The sequence below is a fragment of the Phascolarctos cinereus genome, unplaced genomic scaffold (genome assembly GCF_003287225.1).
Source record: "Phascolarctos cinereus isolate Bilbo 61053 unplaced genomic scaffold, phaCin_HiC Scaffold_4;HRSCAF=312, whole genome shotgun sequence".
Taxonomy (NCBI): Eukaryota; Metazoa; Chordata; class Mammalia; order Diprotodontia; family Phascolarctidae; genus Phascolarctos; species Phascolarctos cinereus.
The window spans coordinates 76815255-76838165 of record NW_027555847.1 but is presented as its reverse complement, the minus strand read 5'-3'; the positions used below and the strand labels follow the sequence as shown (position 1 = coordinate 76838165).

Below are 22911 nucleotides of genomic sequence, written 5' to 3'. Positions count from 1 at the left end.
GTCTTGGAGATCAATATGTCATGCTTGCATAAAGATTGTGCTTTCTTTGATGTCAATTCTTTTTACTTCTCTTCTTCCAGATTGTCCTTTATTTCTGTGTACTTGAATTCCTAATGAGTTATTCTTTTGTTTCTTTTGTGAGCCTTAGCACTGTGGATTCACGTTTTTCTATTATGCCAATTATTTTTGTGGTTCAGGCCATAAACTGAACTTTTACAATTCTTATTTTTCTTTTAAAACCATTCAGGAACAGCAGCTGTATTTATAGGCTCTTTTGAATATCTACGAGGTCCTCTGCCTGTTAATATATTTTTCTTTGTCTTGCAATATTTGTTCACATGTGCTTGAAATCTTTTACCTCACCTGGTGGCCACATTCTCTTCTGTTATTAATTCCCTTGGTTTACTTGCCTATGCTCAAGGTCTTTAATTGAGTTTTCTACCTCCTGCGATCTTTAGTAATTTCATTCCCCACCTTTCCTCTCTATTTTCTCCTGTTGCTCACTTTCTGATTCTTGTGGTTTCCCTGGGGGCTATATATCAAAGCTTCTCAACCTCTTTCCTTGCTGGATAATTCATAATTCACTTGTCTTAGTCTCTGTTCCAAACAACTATCTTTTTTTTTTTTTTGGTATCCTCAGCACTTAGCACAGTGCCTGGAACATAGTAGGCACTTAATATATGTTAATTTATTGATATCTTCTTTCCTTTTAGGATTTTGTTAAGTCAATGCTTCATATCTTTGAAACTGTGTTACCTTCACTGTTGGCCTCCTTCTTTTATAATTTATTTAGTCCAGATGCTTTTCCCATCTTAGTTTTCTACAATGACATATTCACCGCCTCTCTAAGCAAATTTAGTATTATGATGATAGAATCCAAATGGGTTGCTTCATTATTCTCCATGATGAAATGTATACTATAACATTGTTACAGATCCTTTTTGATATTTAATCTATTTTTGAAATCTTCATTCCAGTTTCGTCTTTAAGAGTTCTCAGGATTACTTTGCTTATTTAGCTTTCCCACTGAGTTTTCCTTAAACTATTTTTCATCAATGCTTTATATTGTCTTATGAGGCAATATTGCTCATAATCAACCCACTTTCATCATAAAATTTTACAACCACTTTCCATTCTAAACTGGCATTTTCTTTGGCTAGTGTAGCTTCCGCAGATAATTGGCATCTGTTGACTAAGATATTTTTTTTTCAGTTATTTTACTCTATTTGTTGTTGATTTCTATGAGTTTACCTTCTGTATAAAAGAAGCCAAACTTCTTTGAAATTATCTTAATTTAATTCAATATCTTTTCTTCCATCCATTTTTCAAATTTTGTCATCAATAACTTTTAATATACATGGGTTTGGAGTTTTAATTGTTGCTTTTTCCATAATTTTATTCTTCTACATTTGAATATATGGTGATCTTTGCTTAAATAAATGGATGATGGAATTGCAAACAAATATCTGATTGAGCAAGTACTTGCACACAAGAAATGATTCATTTTCTATCTGTTAAAATACAATCTTTTTTATTTTTATAATATCCATTCTTTGCTGTGTTTGAAGCCTTCCAATTGTTTTCACATGGAAAAGATATGTCTGACATATGAAGGTTAGGGTTTTATATAATCCACATGTCTTTGGTTTATCTCATTCATTACTTTGGATCCTTAGCTTCCAAAATATTTTTGGCCATTTCTCATGTTCACTTTTGCACTAAAGCCATGAAAGATTAAAGTATGTGTTGTTTTAATTTGATAGTCTTCTCTGCTCATTCTCTGCAACAGATGTTGGTATATAAGCTACAATTCTTTTCATGTTATCTTTTTTTTTTTTTACAAATGCTTATCACACTCATTGCAAATGAACAAATGTCAAATAAAATCACATTTCCTGTTTTATCTGAACACAGGAAAATCAGCTCCAATAACTTCTCTATTGATCTCTTCAAGAAGAACCTATAAAACATCCTTCCTTCCTGTTGCATCTTTCCTCTTTTTTCCTGGTTTCATTCATAATAAGAAAGCAATTTTTGAAATTAGCTTTCTCTATCAGTATGGCCACTAATTGGTCATTGGACAAGTAACTTACATTGTAAATACCAATAATGAATAATAATGATTAATGGTCTAAATATTAAATCCCTCCCATTCTTCTTTTCTACCATGTTGTCATGGGCACTGTAGAAGTGGAAGGTGTCCACCTAGCTCTGAATTTCATTTTGTTTCTTTATTTAATGGGTTGCCATGGCCCAAAAAATTCATCATCAAGTGTCTAGCCTCTGGTGATGAACCTCTTTGAACTTAGGTAGGCTAAGCCTTGGAAAACAGATACAGTATGTTGTCAGGAGTGTAATCAATGCCTTTTCAGCACGAGAGAACCTTCAAGACCTTGAAATCCATTGGCCTAGTCTGAGAATTCAAGGTTACTTTCATTTCATGATGACACATCCCAATAAGACCTTGTGGAGTGTTTACACAAACATGAATGCACTCTTTTAGTCTTCACATTAAAGTGAGAAGAATCATATTGTCTTAATTTTCCAGATGAGGAAATGGAACTTTAGAAAGGTCACAGTATTAGTAAGAGACAGAACCAGTAACTAAATCCCAGTCTGCTGACTCTAGGTTCAGCACCCCACCTCCCATCACCATGTTTTTTTTTCCTATTCCAGGAATGTTTGTCTTTGTCTAATTTATTTTTTTAATATCCTCAAAGGTAGTGACAAGTATACTGAGGTTTTTAATTGCCCATCACATTTTAGATTCTCAGTAAATGTAAATACTAGGCTACATTAGAGTAAAATACATCCCTTGGCTTTTATTTAACTTCCACTTGAACATTCTTCACTGTATTCTATCATTCAAATTTTAGGGATGGATATCTAATGCGCAGTGTCCACTCAACAAATGCCCTCAGAAGGAATGAATGCAAGTCATGAACTGACCCTGTTTCTTTTGTAAAAGCTGCCAGTGAGAAAAATGGCATTGAATGCATAAAGTCTTTGAGCATCTGTCTCAGTGAGGGGAGGGGTTAACCCATTAGCATGCATTTATTCAGGACTTACACTGCATTCTGCACAGTTTTAGGGATCCTAAGACTACAGTGAAAGAATAAGACAAGGTCCCTGGACTCAAAGAATTTACATTGCTGTTATGTCTACCTCTGGTACCTAGTTCTCTCTTCCCTGATTTGCAGCTTCTAGTCTATTGTAGGCTGAGATGACAGATACCCAGATGTGTTAGAATTATGTCTAAAAGAAGAGTTAATGGACTCACTCTGAGTACATAAAATGTGTGGCATGGGCTATAAATTCTGTGGGAGCTCAGTAGACAGGGAATACCAGTGAATGACCAGAATAGTTGGGGAAGAATTCATGGAAGTGGAGTGGAACTGAGATTTGAGGATGAAGGGAATTTGCCCATATACGGAGGCATTGCAGTGTAATAGAAAATGCACTAGATTTAGAATCAAAATATGAATTCAAATTCTGATCCTAGAAGATCACTTAACATTTGTGGACTTCAGTTTCCTTATTTAGAAAATCAAGATAATAATACCTTTTGTGCTCATCTCATAACGTTTTTGTGAGGCTCAAATGAATTAGTGTGGGTAAAAAAATTTTCAAACAGGAAAGGATTATAATGATGCATATGCCAATTATTACTATTATTATTAGCATAATTCTAGACTAAGTTTCTTCAAGCTTCAATTTCCTTATGTATAAAATGGAAAAAATCACAAAGCCCTTGCCTTGCTTAACTCATAGGGTGCCATAAAGTGCTTTGTAAACCTTAAATGTGATTTATTATTATAGTAGTATAAGAGTTTGAAAGAAAAAATCTAAGAGGGTTCCTCATTACTGCCCTCTTGCATTCTAACATCCTACCAAACTGGCCTCTCAGTTCATCACATATGGTGCTCTACTGTCTCCTTGCCTTTGCACTAACCATTTTCTTAGCCCAGGAATGACCTTCTTCCTCACTGTCATAAAGACTTTTTTTCCTTAAATTTGCAAATACTGGCTTTTACATGAAGGCTTTTCTGATCTCCCTATCTGTTAGATCCTGTCCCCCCAACCTCTTTTTATTTATTTGATATATATACATAAAATACATATACATATATAATATATGTATATATGTATGTTTGCATGTGTATGTATATATACATACATATATAATATACATATACATACGTATATTATGCATATATATGAACATATATATTATACATATACACATACATATGTAATATACACATATATATATTATATATATATATATATGTGTATATATATATATATACATCTATTTGTACATATTGTCTTCCCTTGATGAAATACAAACTCTTTGAGAACAGGATTTAAAAATTTTTTGTCTTTATATCCTAGCACCAGGCATAACATCTGGCCTGTAGTTGGCACTTACCTAATGTCAATGGATGGATTAATTGACTGGCACAAATTGCCAAAAGCTTTCAAAGTTCTAAGAATAAAGTACTTTGGCTTTAGTCGATAGACTTACAGGCAAGCATCATCTACTTAGACTGTTCCCTTATTTTATTTTGGTTATTTCCCAGTTCCTAGGGCAGTATTCTGGAAACTTGAGGTTGTCAGACAAACAGTTTTCAGAAATGAGGTACTGTTGCTAGCAGCACAGTAGCTAATGAAGGAGATCAAAAGAGAGGTTGTAGAAGATGAGGGCTGGAGTAGTCAAAGGCTTGATGGTGCAACAATGTGAGCAATGACATGTAGGCCTTAAATGAAAATGCTGTATTCATTGTGAGAGTGAAGAAATTAACATTAATCAGATTGAAGAGGATGGGTTGACATTGTGGACAGTCTTGGAAGTCAGACAGAAGAATTTGTATCTTATCCTAGAGACAATAGGGAAGTACCAAAGATTTTTGAACAGAGAAGTGATACTGTTAGCTTTATGACTTAGAAATATGATTTGGGGAACTACATAGAGGGCAAATAGGAGAGGTAGACAGCCCAGAAACAGAAAGACCAATTAGAAGATTATAAAAGTTATCCAGGTGAGAAGTAATGATGATGGAATTAGGGAAATGGCTATGTGATTGGAGAGAAAGTGATGTTTTCAAATGATATTGCATTTGTAAGATTGGTAAGACTTTGAAATGGATTGGATTTGGGGAATGAAAGAGTTTGATGAGTCAAAGAAGATACTGAGGTTATTAACCTGAATGACAGAAGATAATGAAAATGCTTTCCACAGATATGGACAAGTTTGGAGAAAAGGTACAGGTACACACGTGTGTGTGTGTCTGTGTTTATGTGTGTGTGTGTGTGTGTGTGTGTGTGTGTGTTAATAAGTTCTGAATAGGACCATTATTGTATTTTCAATGGGGCATCTTAGCAGGTAGATGTAAAGGAGGCAGCAAGTAATATAGGAGTTCAAAAGAGAAATTTGGACTAAAAATGTATTTTGGTAGGCATCTGTATAGAAACAATAATTAATTCAATGGGAGGACATGAAATCACTTAAAAAGGTATAGAGAAAAAAATATAAAAGGACCCGTAACAGAATCTGAAAAATCCCTATGTTAGCAGACAGGATATAAATGTTATGAGACAAGAGAGTGAGAGGTGTTTAAACAAGGTAGGGGAAAGAATTAGAGAAGTATAGTGTCAAAGAGTCAAGTAAGGTGAACATATAAAGGTAGAGGAGGTGAGTGGTAAGTTGTACAGAGGTTAAGTAGGAGAAAAGATGGGAAAAGGGTATTAGATTTGCCGACTCAGATATCATTAGTAAGCTGGAGAGAGTATTTTGTGTAGAGTATGGAAACCATATTCTAATTGGTTGGAGAGTGAATGGAAGATGAAGTGAAGGCAGTGAGTATAGGTGACTTTCAAGTTGTGAAGAGAAAAGAAGATATAGGACAAAAGTTTGAAGGACTGTCAAAGTAAAGCACTTTAAAGGGTCAGTAAGACCTGAGCATGTATGGAGGCAGTGTGGAATGGGAGGATAAAGCACCTAGTAAGCACTTACGATGTGCCATGCACTGTGCAAAGCTCTGGACATAGAAACAGAATAGTTAGAGTCTCCTTTCTCGGGGACTTCACAGTCCGATTAGAGGAGACAATACACGATGGACTTCACAGCGGACAATAAAGCCCTTTGGAGTTTGGAGAGTGACAGGGCAGAGGGCCCTTGGACAATGACTTTTGGGAAGGGGATAGTGAGCCCAGAGGTTGGAGTGGAATGGGGTTTTGAATTACCTCTGGAAGAGAGAGAGGTGGGAGTGGTGCGGTCAACACAGAGCTGAGGGTGGGAACTGGGCAAAAAGGATCCCTGCTCCTGCTGCTCTTTCAGTGCCTTATTGGCAGGTGTAGGGGCGGTGACTGGGTCGAGTTAGGGGCAGATCCCAAGCTCCAGTCTGGGGGAAGCTGTTCCTGCTAGTATTGGGGCCATCCATTGGGAAATGATTAGGATGGATAATGATTATAATAAATAAGATATGGCCATTCCTGCTGTCCCTCATGCCTATATTCTCTCCTCATCTCAATCTCTTGGCTTCCTTCAGATTTCAGCTAAAGTCCTATTCTCTGCAAGTGGACTTTTCTGATCTCTCTTAATGCTCTTTAACCTTCCCTTTGTTGACAACCTCTAATTCATCCTAGATGGTACAGTGGACAGAGCATTGGACTTGGAGTCAGGAAGACTTGAGTGCAAATCCCACCTCAATAACTTATTAGCTGTGTGACCCTAGGCAAGTGGCTTAATCTCTTAATTTCTTCAACTGCAAAACGGGAATAAAAAATTGGCAGAGTCATTGTGAGGATCAAATGAAATACTACTTGTAAGCACTTAGCACAGTGCCTGGCCATAGTTAGCATTATCTAAATGTTAATTCTCTTTTCCTTTTTATTATCCTGCATGTATATTGTTTGTAGATAGGTGTTTATTTATTGTCTCTTCCATTAGATTGCAAACCTGTAATCCTTAAGAGCAGGGTTGTCTTTTGTCTTTCTTTGCGTCCTCACTTCTTACCTCAGTGCTAGGTACATAGTAGGTACTTAAGAAATGTTTTCTGACTGACTGAAGGAAAATTATAGGTTTGAAGAGATGAGATTGATGAACTTGGAGACCAGGGGTTCAAGGACACATCAGCATAGATATTTATTATGAGTTTTGGAGTTTGTATTGAGATAAAGACTGTGATTTAGAACTTCTTGAGAAAGGAAGGTCAGTATGTTGGAGGGTAGCATATACCTAGAGGCCAACAACTATATGGACTGAGTGACCCAGAAAGTGCAGTGAAAAAGAGTTTACACAGTAGGAGTTCCCCATACTGGTGAGATCATAGTTCTGGACTAATAGAGAACAGCAACTTTAGTAAAACTCAGTGGATCTAACCCCATCAATGTAGATAATCCCTCTAGTGGAATAGATTCTTAGACAGATGTATTTTCATTTTTTATTCTAAGATATTTTTATATTTGGATTTTAATTTCTGAAATATAAAACTTGGTTTTCTGTTTTACCTTTATATTCAAAGTATGTAGTGATGGTTTTAGAAATCGTCCTCTCCCTCTTCCTGTTTTGTCTATCACTTGTACAACTCACATGAAGCCTTTGACTGCATCACTGTTTGTCTACTGAGAGTGTTCTATGATTTATGCATTTCTCTGACACCTGCTCCTTTTTGTCTTTGATTAGATTAGTCTTTTGTGTTGACATGTTTGTGCACTGGCTTTTGTCAGTATTTCTAGTATTATTTGGCATGTCCTTGCCCAGCCATGAGTAGGGGAATAAATTATAGCTGCATGATCAGTGAGAAAGTGCCTCCCTTCATAGCAGAACATTCTCACAATGTTACATTAGACTCAGAAAGGGCAGTCTGTTATCTGAAATACCTCCTGGAAGCTGCTTTTGGCTGATGTCATGTCAAATTATTGCATTAACCTTTCAGTAATTAATGACCAGTCTTTTACTTCAACCTTCAGGGCCTGTTCACCAGACGTACAATGTACAATTTACATAGCCTTTTTGAAGGGAAAATGAAAATTTACATATGAATACCCTGAGGGTATGATTCATTATACTACAGGAAATCTCCCTCTGAGGCGCCTAAAGTTATTTCATTCAGCTGTTGACTGTACCAGCCGACTAATCGATGTCCCATCTGCCCTGAAAAGTATACACCTTCCATAAAACGTTGAAATATGTTGAAATATTTAACTTCTTGGCTTTGCAGGAGAATCGCTTCCTCATAAAAACAGATACAATGCACCATTCTTCAATCTATTAGATTGTAAGACCATGATTGTATTTTCTTTGCTCTATATTCTTAAATATGGTTTTCTGAGCTTTAGTGTCAATTGAAAAATTCTGCTTTTAACTATTCAGCACCTCCTTCTAAGGAATCCTTATCCAAGACTGTACATTTCTGCAATTAAACCCAAATGCACAGCCAATGATTCCCTGCCTTGAGGTATTGTACTGAATATCTTGTACATGGAGGCCAATATTCATTAAATTTTATGGAATTTAGGTTTAAAAGGAAGTAAATTCCATAGACTTTTCCTAAGATGTTTCAGTGCTTTACATATCTCATACTTAAAAAAAAAATTTTCCTCATATCTAGCCTAAATTTAAGGGGGTACTATGTATGTCTATCATCACTCATAAAGTGCTTTGGGACTATTTTATTAAGTCTTGTTTTTATTGGCTTCCCCCACAATTTCTCTCCTTTTAGAAAAAAAAAAACTCAGTATATAGAGCATTGCAATGAATTGAATACTAAGATTTTATCAATTTTTGGTGATAGCAAAATTTACTATAGTAAGTGACCACTTGTGGTGGTGGGAAGAAGTTGTATAATCAATTATTATTAGTAAAATGAAGAAAAATTTGTCAAATATCCTGAGGAGATGGTGGATCTATTTCTCTGGGCCATGATATCATCACTCAGATGGTAGTTTTCCTCTGAGCCACTGGTTACCTCCCTTCATGAATTTAGAATCATCAATGGTTTTCTGATTTTGTTAAAGGGGACTAATCCAACCTAGAAGCTATTCATGTCTTCTGTGAATTATTTGGCCATGTCCAAGATGATCTTCATCTTGCTTCTGATGTTCCCAAGCTTTATTGCCTTGGTTCCAGTAACAAATTGACCTCCAGTTTGGATTCCAGTTCAGGCTAATCATATCCTACAAATGTTTATTTAGCATCTACTGTATGCAAGGCACTGTCATAGACATATATATGTATATGCACACCTGCATGTTATACATGTATATGCGAACATGCATATACACATACATACACACACACACATATATGAGAATAAATGAAAGAGCACTAATAGCAAATCAAAAAAGCTTCCCATAGGAGATGTTAGATAAGATAAGCCTTGAAAGAAACTCACTATTCTAAGAGATAGAGGTAAAGAAGGAAACTGCATACAGAAGGCTAATGTTGTGTGATTGTAGGTCTTTGTACGTTGGGGGACATACAGGGATTTCTGAATTAGGAGGTCCCAGGTGCATCTGAAAAACCTATTTCAATATACAGGAATCTGGCAATTCAAAGTTCTGGCAAATGAGATTACTTGACTTAAAGGAGCAAAAGTCAACTAGAGAAATGAAAAATTTCATCAACTAAGTTATGGCTGAGACTTGAGTAAATTGACTATTCTTCTTAAAAACACTTAAAAACTTCCAGGCTGAACAATTATTATTATTATTTACTTTTCATCTCGTTTCAGACACAGTCAATTAAATGAACCTTTCTCTTTAATGCGCATTATCCAACTTTTAAACACTTTCTTGCAGCCCTTTCAAACCAGCAAATTTTCCTTCATTATTGTCACATACAATGGTGGTATGTTATTCCCTTCACCACTTTCTGCAAGTGTTTATTTTAAATAACAATGCTTAATGTGAAATATTTATTTATTTTGGAGAATTTTTTTCTGATGCTGTCATGCAGTATTAATTTGCCAGTCAAATCTCATTTGCATAAAAATGGAAAATTAAAAAATGTTTGGAATTCATACTTGCTTTGAGAATCTAATGATAAGGATACATTCAGTCATATCCGGGAAACAACTATTTTTACCTGTAAATTTTATTTAAGATAAGAAGAAAGTTTGCTGGAATCTATTGCTTCTTGTCAGGGCTCAGTGTCTGGAACTCAGAAATCTACATGAAGACTTAAAAGAGGCAGTATAAAGTGGAAGGAGAATTGTCTGTAGGCAGAAGACCCAGGTTCTAGACCTGACCACAATTACCAACTCAAACTTCTGAATTTCTGTTTTTTTAAAAAACTGTATATTTATTTACTGAATTAGATGTTGGCTTAGTTTACATTATTATGTGCTTTGCAGTTCTGATAAGAACTACAAAGCACTTTAAGGTTTATAAAATGCTAGTTCTGCATTTTAATTTATGAAGAAGATAGTGCAAGTATTATTATCTCTATTTGAAAAATAAGGAAACTGAAGCTGAGGGGAGTTGTATGATTTTCCAAGAGTCTCACAGCCAATAAGTGGTGGACCTGGGATATGAATCTGGATGCCTTGCTTCTAAGTACAGTGTTCTTTCCATCAACTGGGGCTACCACGATGAATTTAAAATGTGAAATTCATTGAAATGTCTCTCCTTTTTAGGTGTGGTATAATCAGAAGGGATTTCATGCCTTACCATCTTATCTAAATCACCTGAACAACCTAATTCTGTGGCAGCATTTACCACCTTCTGTGAACTGGAGACAGTACGGTAATTATTTACGAATCACATTTTACCGTTTAAAAGGATAACATGTTAAAATGAAAAAGAACCTCCAACCCCTTTGAACATGAACGTGAAAAGCAACAAGGCTGTTTGCCTTTGTCTCTTAACCAATGAAGGCACACCAAACATAAAGGATCCTATACGAGGCTGCTACTCATCTTGGGCATCTGTGTCATCTTGGGCAAAGTCACCATTTCCCAGGGCCTCTGAAGCCTCATCTCTAAAGTGAGAGGCTTAGAATAGACACTCTCTAAGGTCCTTTCAGGTTCAAAAAATTCAATGAGTCTGTGATTTTAATACTTTTTGGCAGTCAGGATGAGTCCACTTTCTATAGATGAGTTGTTTCTGCAATCATTATTTTTTATATTGATTGACAAGAATACAAATCATCTCATTGCAGGAGTCTTAAAGGTGAGTTATAAATTCTGAGTTATGGTATACTTGCAAACTAGATTTTCTACTAATGTCACCATGATGGTAAAGCTGAATGCAAATTAGCTGTGTTATTTTATGTGACTGAAGAATGCAGATTCCATCTTAGAATCTGGAGTTAATTGACTGGATTAATGAAATGCATCTTTGGGGAGTGCTATTTTTAAAAATGCGTCAGGTTTGTATAGTTTCTTACTTCAACACTTCAATATTGCAAGGATCTACAATTTTATACACATGAATACTCTTTCTATGAATGCATATCACAACTTCTCCATGCCTTAGTAGATGGTTTAATGAGGTGCTGGAAAAAAAATCATCACCTGGTGGGCAGTCCTTTGGCAGTGATGCTGTGAGGAAAGCTATGCTAATCCTCAGCCAACAAATAGTTTGTCAGGACTGTCAGAGCTTATAGCCAGGAAGAATTGCTTTCTAGAAGCCTGAGTCTCATCCATATCATAATGAGGCATCAGAAGAAGCCTTTAATGGAGTATGGAGCTTAAAAAATAAAATAAAGGATGAAGTGAGGGCAATGAAGAAAACAGAATGTGAGAGACAGAGACAGAGAGATAGAATCAGAGACATGGATGGATAAGTGTAGACAGACATATCTTAATAGGATCAATAAAGTTATCTTCTTCATCCATTCCTTAATTCACTTTCAATTGGCTTCTAGCCATATGCTATTTAAGACAATTTAAACCCTCAGTGTCCCCAATTAGCTTGAAATAAGCATCCTCATATCACACTATGTAAATATTGATACTATATAAACTGTGACCAATTTATTCATTCATTGAACTGTTGTTTAAACTTTTAAAATTATGCTTTTTATCTCTGTATCACATGTATAGAAATAATTTTCTCCTCTTTCCCCCACCCGGCCGTTGAACCCTCCATTGTAACAAATAGCAAAAACTTTGCAAAAAAGACCTGATAGTATAAATGCATCTGAAAATGAATGCAAAGTTCTGCCTAAAAAGTCTCTTCCTCCCTTCTAAGGAGATGTGTCTCATACCTTGTTTTCTGGGGGAGTCAATGTTTTCGTTAAATTGGGCTTCCTTTTAGTGACATTTTTCATTTGCATCATTGTAGTTATTATGCATATTTGTACTTTGGCTTTGATTATTTCATCTTGCATAAGTTTATACAAATTTTCCCATGCTACTTTGAATCCCTCATATTTATCATTTCTTTTTGCACAATAATAATTGATTATATTATACATTATAGTTTTCAACTTTCCTCTATTGGGCAGTACCTACTTTTTGTCTGGTTCCTTGCTGCCACATTTAATGTTGTTATGAATATTTACATATGTTTGTGTATTTATTTCTTTATCTGATCTCCTTCTGTCATCTCTGTCATATCTCTGTTTATTTCTGTCTCTCTCTTTTTCTCTGTGTATCTCACTTGCATGCCTGGTAGTGGTACCAATGGATTATAATTTAATGATAATTCAGTCTTATGTCTTTTATAGTTCTAAAGTGATATCTAAAATTGTTGGAGTAATTCACAACCACATCAAAATATATTTATGTGGCAGTCTTCCCAGAATTCCCCTAAATTGGAGATTTTCTATTCTTTTATTGGGTAATATTTGTGTTAATTTTTTATTTCTCTTTACTGTTAATCACTTTAGTATGTTTTAAAATAGTCATTTATAGTTTACAATTCCTTTAAAAAATTTTTTCTCTGCCAAAGAAGAGGCAAAATTATCACTAATTTTTATGGTTTCATTATAAAACCCCAGAGAATCAGGAAAGAAATTAATTGGGACAATTAATAGATGGTAAAGTAGCATGATGCAAATAAACACACTAAAATCAATAGCATTTTCATATAGCAATAACAAAATCCAGGAGGGAATAATAGAATAGGAAATTATACTCAAAATAATAATAATAATAAAATATATAAAATATTTGAAAATAAATCTACTATAGCACACTCCAGACATACAAATACAATCACAAAACAGGTTTTAAAGAAATTTTAAAAAAGACAAATAATTGGAGAGAGATGTAATACTAATAGTTGGTCTGCACAACTGTAATAAAAATGACACCACCTAAATTAAGTTACAGATTTAGTGCTATATCAATCAAACTACCAAGAGGCAATTTTATGGAGTGAGACAAAATAATAACAAAATTCATTTTGAAGAACAAAAGATATAGAATCTCAAGGGAAATTATGAAAAAAACGGAATAAAGAAGGAATAGCCCTTCCAGACTTCATTATTTTTATGAAGCAGCAATCATCAAAAGTATGTGGTATTGTTTGAAAAAAATATGAAAGTAAATCAGTAGAATATATTAGATAGGAAGAATCTTAATTAATTGAGTTCAAAAACCCAAATCACCTGGAGAAAAGACCTCTGCATTTGACATGACCTGCTGGGAAAACAGGAAAGCAATTGGTAAGAATTAGAATTAAACTAACATCTTATACCATATCCTACAGTTAACTCAAAATGGAATGAATATGAAAGATTTTACCATAAAGACATATGTTTATACATTTGAATATGCATATATACACATACACATATATTGACAAACTTACCAAAAGTATGTTTATGTGCTGGTCTTCCCAGTCTAATGCATATATTTTCTATTCTTTCACTATGCTATACTTGTTTTAATTTTCATTTTTTTACTAGTAGTGATTTTTAGTAAGTTTTCAAATTGTCATTTATAATTTGTAATTCCATTTTAAAAAAATCTTCCTTTGTTAAAGAAGAGACAACATTTTCACTATTTTCTAAGGTTTTACATGTGATTATGATAAATTAGGGTCAAAGAAAGTATGGTGGTGTGGATAGGTCCATGAAAAGAAAACATAAGGAACTGAGTCTAGGACTCAAAGTAGACCACCAAAAGATAGAGGCAGAAGTCGGCATGTGGCAGGAGAAGCGTCCAGTCTACAGATGGGTCAATAATACCTACTAATAGTTAACATTTATTTAGCACTTAGTGTGTACTAGACACTGTGCTAAGCACTTTACAAATATTATAAGTGTTATTGATAACCCCATTTTACAGTTGAGGAAACTGAGGCAAATATAGGTTAAGTGATTTGCCCAGGGTCACACAGCTAATAAGTGGCTGAAGGCCATATTTAACTCAGAATTTCCTTACTTCAGACCAACAGTTCTGTATCCAATGTACTACCTAACTGCCCTAGATCAAATAGAGTCTGTCTACCCCATTCAACAGTGTGAGGGAACCAAAGATTTCCCCTGGCATAAAGTCTTAGTCCAGGAACTGAAACTGGACCTAGGAGTAAACAGAAGAATATTCTAAATATACTATATATATATATGTGTGTGTGTGTGTGTGTGTGTGTGTGTGTGTGTGTGTGTGTGTATATGTGTGTGTGTATATATATATATATACACACACACACACATTTATAAATATATGTATGCATGTATATATGTGTATGTATCTGTATCTATAGCTATATCTGTCTATCTGTCATGTTTCCTGGCTCTCTCTTTCATTTCACGTTATTTTGTATATCTTTCCATCTTTCTCTACATTTTTTCTAGTCATTGTTTTTATGACATAATGGTAGTCTTTAATATTAAAACATCGCAGTTTGTTCATACACTCCTAACTTAATAAGCACCCACTTGTTTTCAGGGTTTTATTATCACAAAAAGGTGTATATATTTTATAATATGTAATATATATTCATAATATATATTTAATATACCATTATGATAGATTGTAATGATTATCTTATGACATGTAATCATTTTTATTAATGCACACATATGTATGTGTGCATACGTACTCGTATGTTTATGTGTGTGTGTATACACACATACATGACCTTTCTCCCCTACCTTTGACCTCCTTGGACTATATGCCTAGCAATGAAATTTCTGGGTCAGAGGGTATGTATTGTTTAGTAACTTTTCTTAGAGAATTCAAAATTGTTTTTCAGAAAGGTTAACCCAATTCCCGGCTCTACAAATTCACTTATCTATATTTCTCTTTTTTAACCAATATTAAAAAAATTTACCTCTGCTTCTTGTTCAATATAATAAACCTGTAGCTTTCAAACTTCTGAATAATTTATAATTAATCTATCCTTTTCCATGTCTTAATGACAAATCACATGTGGCAATGTATTTATTACTACCATCTCCTGTGGCCATTGAGGTCACTTAGACTCAAGGTATATTTTGAATTGGTTTAGAACAGGAGTTCTTAACTTGAGGTTGATGATTTTTTTCTTTTGGTCACTGTATTTTTATAAAGTTGCTTACATTTTTAATCTCTTTTTTTTATTTTATTTTATGTGTTTAAAACATTAGAAGGGGTACATAGGTTTTACCAGACTGACAAAGCATGTCATACCCACCCCTCCCCCACAAATGTTAAGGATACCAGGTAAAATATAATTTTTTTCTTTTTTAGAATTTTATTCTTTAATTTTTAGTTCATGTCAATTTGCCTCTTTACATCTTCATCCTATGCGTCAGATGTTGATGCAAAAATTATAATTCTTCATGATATTCTATGTGTCTATTCTTACCATAAGCCCTACAAGATGAGATGTCCTAGTGGTGTTCCTTATTCCTTTTGGGTACACAATGAAATCAACTTTGCCAATTCTCTTAAAGTAGAATGTGCTCTATCTGTCCACTTTTGTGTAATTTCTATACATTTTCTCTTTTCCTTTATACCAACTTGCACTATGGGTGTGGTTCAGTTTTCCCCTAGTATTTCACCTCCTTGGTCACTGGTCACAAATCTCATATTAAGAGTACCAAGAGTTAAATAAATATTTATAGACAAAGCTTTGAGATTCTTAGCACCCTTTTCCAGCAGTGAGCCAGGATCAGCATGGAAGTGCAAAGGGATTGCACAGGACTGAAAACAGTGTTCTCTATGCATTAGAATTCAGTACAAAAATAAAATTGTTAAATCATGTAAGATGATATCACTTTTGAAGTGCCAGAAAAAACCCCTAGTTTTAAGGTGTGTAAATTGTCTTGATTATTTAGGGGTAGTTTTATAAGGTTCATACAAGATTCACTTCCCTCCCCCTTTTCTGCAATTTGGATATGCTGCCACCAGGTGTACTTTAAAAAATTAGTGTTTTTTTTGTTTGTTTTATTTTGTTTGTTTTGTGGTAAGTAGCTAGGTCAACACCTTCCCCCCTACCCCTCTTCCCTTTTTAGTTGTAGACTGGTGACTTCATTGGTGTAAGGAATTCTGGTCAGTAATCTCCCTCTACCAATGCAGGCCAGCTACTTTTCTGCAATGCATATTACTGTGTTTCCTGAGGTACTGAGAAATGAAATGGCCTGCACAGATAGAAGTTGGACTTAGGTCTTCCTGAATCCAAGGCCAACTATCTAGTATGCTAAGTTGCCTCTCTATAATACCATAGTTTGTAAAAATGTATGAATTTGCTCAATTCTCCTTTTTACATAAAATATAGAGACCTTTATAAAATAACTAAGCACAAATCAGTCAGGCATTCATTAGGTACCTGTTATGTACTGGGGACAATGTTAGGAATAGGGAATATGAATGCACAGATGGCATAGTCCTTGACCAGAAAGAGCTTACATTCTCTAGGAGAGAGCACACAACCTATACATACCTTCATATACGCGCAGCATATACATAATAAATTCGAGTTAATTTTGGACAGATGAAGGCACTTACAGCTAAGATCAGTGAACTCCTAATGTAGAAGATGGCAATTGGGTTGAACTTTGAAGGAAAACAAAAGATCTCAAGATTGGAGGTGAGAAGGGAATGTATTCCAGGTATGGGACACAGAATCCCAAAGGTACAGAGATGTGAGATGCAGGGTACTTCTTTCTGCTTTTGCTAAGCTCATAGCCTTCATGAAAGGTAGTAGTGAAACATAAACAGATATTAAGCTAACCATGATATTTTAAAAGGATCACAAGTGGAGCAAACTGTAAATGCCTAGTTATTATTTTCGCGAAATGTTGAACTGTTTTCAGTCACTGTATAATGTGACCCTGATTCTATAGCCAGCCTTAAGTAGAAATAAATTAAAAGTAGAATCTTTTAACTTAGAACCTTCTTGGGATCTGGGGATTTATGACTATTTTTGTATTAACAACACAGGTGGCTTCCCTCTAGTTTTTTATTATATTGAACAAAATATCTCTAATTTCCCATTAAACTACTTCTCAGAAATAAGGTCCTAGTTGGTCTTTACAAATCCCCCTCCCCATCACATCCTTGTTCCTTTAGAGGGAGGGAGGGACAGAGAGAAAGACAGAGAGACAGAAAGACAGACACAGAGAGAGACAGAGAGAGAATTAGTTAAGTCATAATACAATGTTTCTGATGATCATGAAACCCATCGATCAGCCTTTTCCTATTAAGGGGAATTTTTTTTTTCCACTCTATGACCTTTTCATCTTCATGAGGAGACCTCACTCCTTTTTCTTCCGTCTAGTATTTATTTAACTTGTAGGCATTTACTGAATAATTTGCATACATTTGTAACAGATAAAAGGATTATATTCAAAACTGAATTTTTATTATAGATTAAAATTAAAGAAATCTCAGCTGTGTCAGAACTTAACCTTTTGTGAACCTTTACATAGAAATCACTATTATAAAAACCAGTAGGATAAAGTACCTTTTTCAGGTAAGGTGATTTCATCTTAAGGAATTCCCACATACGCTGGGATGACATGATGAAATTCTCTTACATATTATGGTTAAATGAGATTTTGTGTACTTATACATATATGCATGTATACATATATTTATATGTGTATGCATATATATATATATATATATACATATATATATATATACACACCTATATCTATGTATCCCTATATAAATCATAAAGGCAGCTACATTGCTCAGTGGTTAGTATGCTTCACCTAGTATCAGGGAAACATAGGTCCAAATCCAGTGTCAAATATTTACCATCTTTGTAACATTGGGCAAATTATTTAACCTCTGCCTGTCTCAGTTTCCTTGTCTGTCAAATTGGGATAATAATAATTACCTCTAGGGGTGTAGGGAAGCTGAAATGAGACAATGTTTTTAAACACTGAAAACCTTAAGGCATTATATAATATATAAGTGGTAGCTTTTATCTTGATGCATGATGCTGTAAATATAGCATTTAGCTTACTTATTAAAACTTTGTTGAGTGGAGATAAAAATGAGCATTATCTCAGCTAATGATCATCACTCATCCAATTGGAGAAGGTTTTCTGGAGAATATGGGATTTCCTAACTTGTATGATTAGTAAGGAATGGGGATGTGGAGACCCAGATCTAGCCATAGGTAAGGCAAACCACAATCAAAGATACAAAATGCAGGAAGAAGCAATAGGGGTTAATTTTTAATGTTATCCTATATAAATATATTATCTTGATTACCAAACTACCCATTAACTATGTCATATGGATATTTATTTTGCTCTAACTCAAGTCACATGTATTATGGTTAAGGCTTAAAAATTTCCAGTGGACACACATGCAAGACACTTTAATATCCTCCCCCTCCCAGGACACACAGATTTCTCATTTTGACACTTATTAGACAAACTTTGGTGGACTGAAAGGCATCTATATACAGCTTGTGAAAATATAGGATGGTTGAAGTGAGTTATATCAATAAAAGGAGAAAGGAGAACTGAATAGGTTCTTCTCAGAGATTCCTCTCTTGGCATTTTATCCCCTACTGCTAATTATTTAATTGTACTCAAAACCTAAAGATACTTGAACATTGACATATCCAAAAATACGAAGTTGTTTATTCTTTTGGAATTGTGAAATAAAATGGTTACTCAAAATGGAGCCATTTTAAGCATTTGGCTCTAATGAGGGTTATTACAGCTGCTTCTGAGAATCCCTAGCTTCTTTTCAAAGCTTAGCACCAACAGCAGTTCTTCCATTAGGCCATTTTGGATTCCTCTTCTCTCCAGCTGCTAGTGCCCTTCTGTACCATGAAATTAGCTTATATTTATTTTGTATGTAATTTGTATGTACTTATAAGTATATAAATATGTAGATCTAGCCCCCTCATACCTTTCTAGTCTACTTAAACCTTATTCTGGGACATCTAATCTTTAATCTAGTACAATTCAAGCCCCATTGGGAAAACAAATAGTTACTTTGCTAAGTGGTTAATTAGCTATTTTACGTTTCAGCATAGCTGAGCACCATTACATCAAACGTCAAGCATAATCTCCTCTTTTCCTTTCTGATGATTACTCTTTTCCTTGTCTTCAGTCCATTTCTGTGGTTATTGCATTTGTCATAGCTCCAGTAACCATGATTGCTTCTTTTGAATACTATCTGGCCTTCCAGGACCTTTTGATATACTCTAGGCTGATCCTAGAGGAAAGGAAAAACAAAAAGAAAGGCAAGACATTCAGAGGGCCCTAGTATAACCCTGGCCAGTTAAGCTCAAGTTTCATATAGTGTGGAGGAGAGACACACACCTCTCCTCACCATCTCTCCTGACCCACTATTTTATCAGTGGGTTTATCAGATCGCACCTGACCCTCTATTATATCAAGATAGAGAAAGCTCTTTCTTCTTCCATCCACAACTGAAGTCACATCTTCCCTTCTTGATAACTGTCTCTTAAGAGACCCTCAGTTAGAAGCTGCTTTTTTTTTCTCCCTGGTGTAGCACCCTTTGTCATCAGGTTTTCTGGGTCAGAAATTATTGGGGAGGAGTGGGATATCTAGGTGGCCTAGGGGACGCAGTATTGGACTTAGAGTTATGAAAACATGAGTTCAAGTTATCCCTCAGACATCAGCTGTGTGATCCTGGGCAAATCACTTAGCTACTCTCAGCTTCAAATGCTTCATCTATAACATGTGAGTAATAATAACACTTAACTAATGGGGATGGTATGAAGATCAACTTAGATAAGATGTATAAAGTGCTTTGCAAAGCTTAAAGTTCTATATAAATGTCAGTTATAATCCTAGTCATCATCATCTTTATCAGTTGATGATTCAGAAGTTCAAGTTTCTTTGCAATTTCTGGGGAGCAGGCAGTGAATATCTGCACATGCTCCAAAGAATGTTGGGGAAGACCTTGACTGGAATACTCTCAAGGAGTGAGGGGCATTACAGTAAGAATATGCTCTTTTCTTGGATATGGCTTTTCAAGTGGAAATTTGTTTATTGAGAAATGTATCCCTGCTGAGAAGTTTTTTTTCCTCTACTCTTAACTTTGTGTTTTCATGGTCTCTGAGTGGATCTATTTTTTCCAATTGTGTCATGTTCCCTTTCTGTTCTTTTTGTGTTGTATTCCATGTATGCTCATTTAGTAACCTTTCTATATGAGGATGAATGAATATGACAGTGGCATACGCATGTAATTTGTGTGAGTCCCCTTCCATTCTTTCCTTCCTTTCTCCCCCATTAAGTCTCCAATAGCCTGTCAAAGTGTCTAAATTCTACCCTGAGGTTTATATTCTATTTTTTGTGCTAAATCATTTTTGTCTCCAAACTTAATTTGCAAATACCCTTGGAAGGGTAACACCTTAAACAATTTATCATCCATTTAACACCTCAGGGAAGATTAATTTATCAGCTCTTGGTGAACTTGAAAAAAGATGCTATTGTTATCAAGGCAAACTTAGTCTATATCAAAATGTTGCCAATGTCCAATACTTCTGTGTTCCATTGGGTTTTAGAATATAATTTCTGTCCTGAGAAACTGAAGCAAATTTGGATGTTGTTTGATTAGAGCTATTTATTTCTTATTTTAACATTCTGGAGGACTAATAATTTCCTTATGATACAATCTTAGTTGTGCATTGATAATCATTGGACATTAAGGAATAATAAGAAGGTTTTATTCACTTTGGGCAGATCTTGTATGAAGGATTTATGAGAAAACAGATATAAGAATCACACATTGAAATGGGAAGGGGTAGAGATCTTGGAATCTATATTGTCTTGCATCTTCTGTTACAAACAATCTTATACAAAACACAATAATATACATATAATAGTAATAATACTCATATTTTGACATTTCTTCTATAGGAATAACACTGTATAGCCACCCATACGGAGGAACCTTACTGAATGAAGACAAAATGTAAGTTGAAATGACATTGTATAGTGAGTTAATAAATAGATGGAATTTAGGAGTAGTTTGTTGACTTCCTTTAAGTCTTTTCTTTGAGAATAAACAACAAATTTCTCTGGCTTTTTCCTTACTTTCAAATACTTTATTTTTGAAATTAAGAAATATATGCTCTTTAAAAATAAATTCAAATCATATACCTTCCTCCTAACTTATACTGTGGGGATTACTTTGGATGAGATATACAGATTTCTTTTTCTCTATCTGGTAAAAACAAAAACATACAAACAAAAGACAAACTAAAAATTAAATGAGACAGTTTTTATAGTTACTGTTTTGTTCTTCAATATGTTTTAATGTTGACTTTCATATTTGTAGTATTACTAATAAAAACAAAATGAATAGGGAAGATAATGGACAATGAATGAATGAACGACTAATGAGAAAGTGTTTATTAAGCTTTTACTATGTGTCAGATACAAATGCAAAAGAGAAATGATTCTTGCCCTCAAGAAATTACATTCTTATATGAAGAGACAACATATAAACAAGGGTAATATCTAGGGGCTTGCTTTAGCTCATGAATTCAAAGAAATGATGAATAGAATCATAAAGCATTTTATTGACGCGTCCTTTCAAGAAGCATTAGTACCATTCATTTGCTTACTGTTCCTGGAGCAAGAGAGTCGAATTTGAATGGGATTTAAGGAGACTAGCTGCCAATTAAAGTAAAACTCTCCCCTCTCAGGACAGTATGGACCCAGAGAGAAGCTAGAGGTTCAGTTAGAAGGGTATAATGATGTCTCTCACATGGTGACATGGCAGGAAGATGTGTGGAAGCATTGTCAAGTAGGTAGCACTGGCGAGATATAGCAAATTCTCACTAATCAGGACAGGGTGGGAGGTTATACATGTTCATTTATTCATTTTTTCATTTATCAAACATTTATTAAGTTCCTACTATGTGTGAACCCTGTACTGGGGGCAGAGGGAGACAAAATCTAAGTTAAGACATGGTCCCTGATCTCATGGAACTTACATTTCAGGAGAGGGAAAAGGTATTAATGTAGTAACATAACATGTATATGCACAGGGATGACATGGAGATGCTAAAGAGATGCTTTTCTTTTGTTTAATTAGACAAAACAATTATGAAATGTCATACCTATGTGGAATTCCTAACAAAGAACACCAAATTCTTATGGCCCATGCAATCTTTGGTCTGGCTTGTTCACCCCATTATTCCCTCACACTGGAAGATCTGGGATCCCAAAGGAGGACTGCTGCTAGAATGCCATAAATAAAACCTCTTTTTGTCCTAGAAATAATGTGTTGTGGAGGAAAACACTCTGATTACTTACCACGTTAGCTCTTAGTAAGCACCACTAATGTGATTTTCAGTTACACAAACCCTGTCCATTCACAATGATGACAGTTCGCTGTTAAATATAACCATGCACTTAATAAGTTGAAAACAAGAATAATTTTAATATCAGGATACTCATTTGAAGCAAATAGAGGAATAACAAACACAATCCACACATGATCCTGAGTCACACGCTTCCATCAATACATTAATTATTTGTGGGAAAGAATGGGCACACACAGAAACCTGACAGGAAATCAC

At 34.7% G+C, this 22911-nt stretch overlaps 1 protein-coding gene across 1 annotated transcript in view; it reads left to right on the top strand.

Moving 5' to 3' along the window:
* The window catches only part of ABCA13 (ATP binding cassette subfamily A member 13), a 482687-nt gene that overhangs the window by 253187 nt on the left and 206589 nt on the right, over window positions 1-22911 (top strand). The window contains 2 exon segments of the mRNA XM_078151686.1: window positions 10641-10749; window positions 21242-21296. Coding sequence (XP_078007812.1) covers window positions 10641-10749; window positions 21242-21296 — 164 coding nt within the window.